The following is a 4,440-nucleotide window of genomic DNA, read 5'->3' as shown; positions in this document are numbered from 1 at the left end:
TCCGCAAACCCTTCACCATCATTGTCAGCTCCCTGGTTTGCAGCTGCGGAGCTTCTCCCTCCCTCCTGGGAATAGGCCCAGGTTAACGGGCACCATCCTGCTTCACACACTGGAGGGTGGTTCACATCACAGGATGGGGGAGGGGGGATAATAAATAAGAGCTGACACTTTGCACTGAAATCAATGAGGACTCTCATCTCTGGCAAGGAAGGAAACCCTGGCAGGTGGGCGGGGTGGATTCACAAACACCCGCTGGAGGCCCCAAACCTCCCAATAAGACCCATTGATTTTATTGTCAGTCTGCAGACAGGAGCTGGAGAACTGAACCCAGGCAGAGGAGAGGGAGGGAGAAAACTGGGAGTGGAGGAAAGAAATGGTGCAGATGGGTTTGCATTTCAGTCCAGAGAGAAGGGACAGTGTGTGGGACGGGGATTTACAGCTTTGGGGGAAATAGAGAGGAAATAATGTTCCAGATAAACTAGAATTGTCTAGATTTCTGTCCTGTGCTTTGTTATCAGTTTCCTAACCTTTTACAGAGGGTTCGAATGGAAGAATCTGCATCCGTAAAATCCAAACCAAATATCACATCAGATTTAACAGAATAACTCAATTGATCAGCACCTGAATATCATTGATCTTTGAATGTGGAAGGAGAGATGTTTGTCTGTTCTGAATGTGGTAAAGATTTCACACTTCCGAATGAGAGTGTTCCAGTGAACTAACTTAACACATTGAGGAGGAACTCTACACGTGTCCGTTGTATGAACGAGGCTTCAACTGATCATCCAACCTGGAGAGACACAAGGAGACCCGCACCATGGAGAAACTGTGGAAATGTGGGGACTGTGGGAAAGGTATTAGATCCCCATCCGAGCTGGAAATTCATCAACGCAGTCACACTGGGGAGAGACCGTTCACCTGCACAGAGTGTGGGAAGGGATTCTCTCAGTCATCCAGCCTGTTCCGACACCAGCGGGACCACACTGGGCTGAGGCCGTTCACCTGCTTCGAGTGCGGGAAGGGATTCACTCGTTCATCTCACCTCATTGAACATCAGCGAATTCACACTGGGGAAAAGCCGTTCACTTGTTCTGAATGTGGGAAGGGATTCACTTGTTTAGGTAACCTGACTTATCACCAATTTGTTCATACTGATAACAGACTTTTTAAATGTTCTGACTGCGATAAGAGTTTCAAAAACACAAGGGATCTACAGAGACACCAACACATACACTCTAGTCAGAGCCCATTCTCCTGTTCTGTGTGTGGGAAGGGATTTCCTCGGTCATCCAGCCTCCTGAGACACCAGCGAGTTCATAACGAGGAGAGACCGTTCCATTGCACTAAGTGCAGAAAGAAATTCACTCGGTCATGCGCCCTGCAGAGACATCAGAAAGTTCACACTGTGGAGACTCCATTTACCTGCTTGACCTGTGGGAAGGGATTCACTCAATCACCTGTTCTGCTGAGACATCAGCAGGTTCACACTGGAGAGAGGCCTTTCCTCTGCACCGAGTGTGGAAAGGGATTCACTCAGTCTTTCCAATTGCTGAGACACTGGCGAATTCACACTGCGGAGAGGCCATTCCCCTGTTCCGAGTGTGGGAAAGGATTTGCTCAGTCCCACCACCTGCTGAGACACCGGCAGGTGCATGAGTAACTGCATGAGGGCTAAATTCTGATATTCTTGCTCCTGTTAATTACATCCAGGACTGAACTATGTCCATTTTGGCAATGAGGGTTTGTTCTTCCTGTCGATAATATTTCCTGTGACTGGACTGGAGTTCAATATTTTGATATGTAAGGGCAGCATGGTGGCACAGTGGTTAGCATTGCTGCCTACGGCTCTGAGGACCCGGGTTCGAATCCCGGCCCTGGGTCACTGTGTCCGTGTGGAGTTTGCACATTCTCTCCGTGTCGGCGTGGGTTTCACCCCCACAACCCAAAAAGATGTGCAGGGTAGGTGGATTGGCCATGCTAAATTGCCCCTTAATTGGAAAACATGAATTGGGTACTCTAAAATTTTTTTTTTTTAAATATTTTGATATGTGTTAAGTACAATGGTGTTTAGGGCAGCACGGTGGCACAGTGGTTAGCACTGCTGCCTCACGGCGCCGAGGACCGGGGTTCAATCCCGGCCCCGGGTCACTGTCCGTGTGGAATTTGCACATTCTCCCCTTGACTGCGTGGGCCTCACCCCCACACCCAAAAAGATGTGCAGGGTAGGTGGATTGGCCATGCTAAATTGCCCCTTAATTGGAAAAAATGAATTGGGTACTCTAAATTTTTAAGAAAGTATAATGGTCTGTGTTGGGTATTTGATTTCCCTAAGAAGAGGGGAGACTGTATGATGTCCTCATTGTGATATCAATTTAAGGAGATATATGTATGAGCAAGTTACCAGGATGTAAAGCAGCATGTGACCAGCAGTGAGTAGTGTGTGTAGGAATTGCAGCTGTACTGTCCCTGTGAGTAATGGTCACTGATTTTCTGGTGTAGATTGGTTTGCTGAGCCATCCTGTCACCTATCTTCAAATAAACCAAACCTATGTTGAGTTCAGCAATCCTATGTGTGGCATTGGTTAATTGGTGCAAAGGAATGGTGGAGATGGTGAGATGGGTTTGAATTTCAGCCCAGGGAGGAGGGAGAGTGTGTGGGACGGGGATTTACAGCTTTGGGGGAACAAGAGAGGAAAATGGTCCATAGAAACACCTAACACAAATTCATATCATCACCTGAGTCCCAGATTTAAATGTGATTATCTAATCTAGAAAAGATATATAATCTAACCCCTGTAGGGTCGGGAAGGGGGGGGGGGGGGGGGGGGGGGGGGGGGGTGGAGGCAGGGAAATGTTAACAAACTTGGCATCCACAGGAACAGAGAAAAAGGAGAATACAGGCGGAAGACGGGTGGGGCCGGCTGAAGCGGAAGTGAGCACGAGACGACAACAGCAGCGAACACCGTCCGGGAGAAGCAAGGGACAACACCAGCACCAGGCCCATTCGAGTATTGTCCTCCGTAATTGTCTCTCTGGCACCTAAATGTATATCTACAACCCCCCCGCCCCCCCCCCCCCCCCCCACCCCCACACACACACACACACACACAAACAGATGCTTATGTGTGTAAATAATTTTGCCAAATGTATAGAGTTGCTACTGTTGAGCGGGTGCATAATACACGACTAGTTACTTTATTTGATTTTGTATTTCTCTCGTGTTGTTACATTCTTTTTTCTCCCTTTGTGTGTGTGTGCCCTTCTCTTATTTCTTTTATTTATATATATATATATCATATCCTGTGTACATAACGGCAAATATACTTTGTTCAAAACCCAATAAATAACATTTACTAAAAGAAAGGTAAGGGAAGGAGTGAACTGGTGGCCCTGTTATATGCACTGCAGAATTGGGAACATATCCGCATGCAACAGCCTGTGGGAAAAAAGCTAAAGATGGTGGGCGGAATTCTCCGCTCCCGGGAAAAATCGGGAGGGCCGTCATGAACTCGGCCGAGTTTCACGGCGGCCTCGGAGGCCGCTCCTCGCCCCCTATTCTCCCCTCCCGGCGGGGCTAGGAGTGGCGCTCCGTAACTCTCGGCCACGGGGGCGTCGTGCCAAGAATGACGCGGCTGGCGCGCCTAATAATGTCAGTCGCGCATGCGCAGGTTGGCCGGCTCCAACCTGCGCATGCGCGGTTGACATCATGACACTGACGGCATGCGCGATGGCCGTCTTTCCCCTCAGCCGCCCCGCAAGACGTGGCGGCTTGATCTTGCGGGGCGGCGGAGGGGAAATAGTGCGTCCAATTTGGACGTCGGCCCGACGATTGGTGGGCACCAATCGCGGGCCTGACCCCTCCCGAGCACAGTCGTGGTGCTCTTTCCTTGCTAGGCCACCTACAAGCCCCAAAAGGGCTTCTCACTCCCGTTTCACGACGACAGCGACCAGGTGTGTATGCCGCCGTCGTGCCGCTCGGCCCTTCCGGGTCGGAGAATCACCGTTCGCCATGAAAAACGGCGAGCGCCAATTCTTCTGAGCGGGGGGGGGGGGGTGAAATTTGTCGGGGTGCCCTCCCGCCCGGCGTGGGGAGCAGAGAATCGCGCCCGATGATTTTGGCAGCGACTTGAAAATCATGGCACCCTGGTCTTTCTGCAACCGTTAACCTGATAAATGCAGAATCCTCCTGTTTGGTCAGAAGAATTTAACCCCTGTAAATTTGATTCAACACCCCTCCACAAAAGCTACAACAGATTGTGTTTGGAACCAGTTGTTCCTTTATATTTTGTGTTGTTCTCAACGATGATAGTATCAACCTTCTCCCTCACCTGTCCCAACCCTTCTCACCAGGGAGACTCCCTGTTCTAATGGTGACAGCCCCTGTCTGCCCAGTTATTCCAACAAGCCAACCCTTGATTTGTTTGTGAATTAATTTTGGAA

General features: G+C 49.8%; 1 protein-coding gene across 1 annotated transcript; it reads left to right on the top strand.

The window, feature by feature from the left end:
• The first annotated feature begins 265 nt into the window (after positions 1 to 265).
• On the top strand, positions 266 to 1,911 carry LOC119951934 (zinc finger protein 132-like). The gene has a single exon (XM_038775329.1). The coding sequence runs from the start codon at positions 818 to 820 to the stop codon at positions 1,658 to 1,660; it is 843 nt and encodes a 280-aa protein (XP_038631257.1). The 5' UTR covers positions 266 to 817; the 3' UTR covers positions 1,661 to 1,911.
• The last annotated feature ends 2,529 nt before the right edge of the window (positions 1,912 to 4,440 follow it).

This window comes from Scyliorhinus canicula, chromosome 17 (assembly GCF_902713615.1).
Source record: "Scyliorhinus canicula chromosome 17, sScyCan1.1, whole genome shotgun sequence".
In the NCBI taxonomy this organism is placed as follows: Eukaryota; Metazoa; Chordata; class Chondrichthyes; order Carcharhiniformes; family Scyliorhinidae; genus Scyliorhinus; species Scyliorhinus canicula.
This window is presented reverse-complemented; position numbering and strand designations above follow the sequence as displayed.

Bases quoted from the DNA above. Each gene is read 5' to 3' on its own strand.
- LOC119951934 (XM_038775329.1), top strand. From the start codon at position 818: ATGGAGAAACTGTGGAAATGTGGGGACTGTGGGAAAGGTATTAGATCC.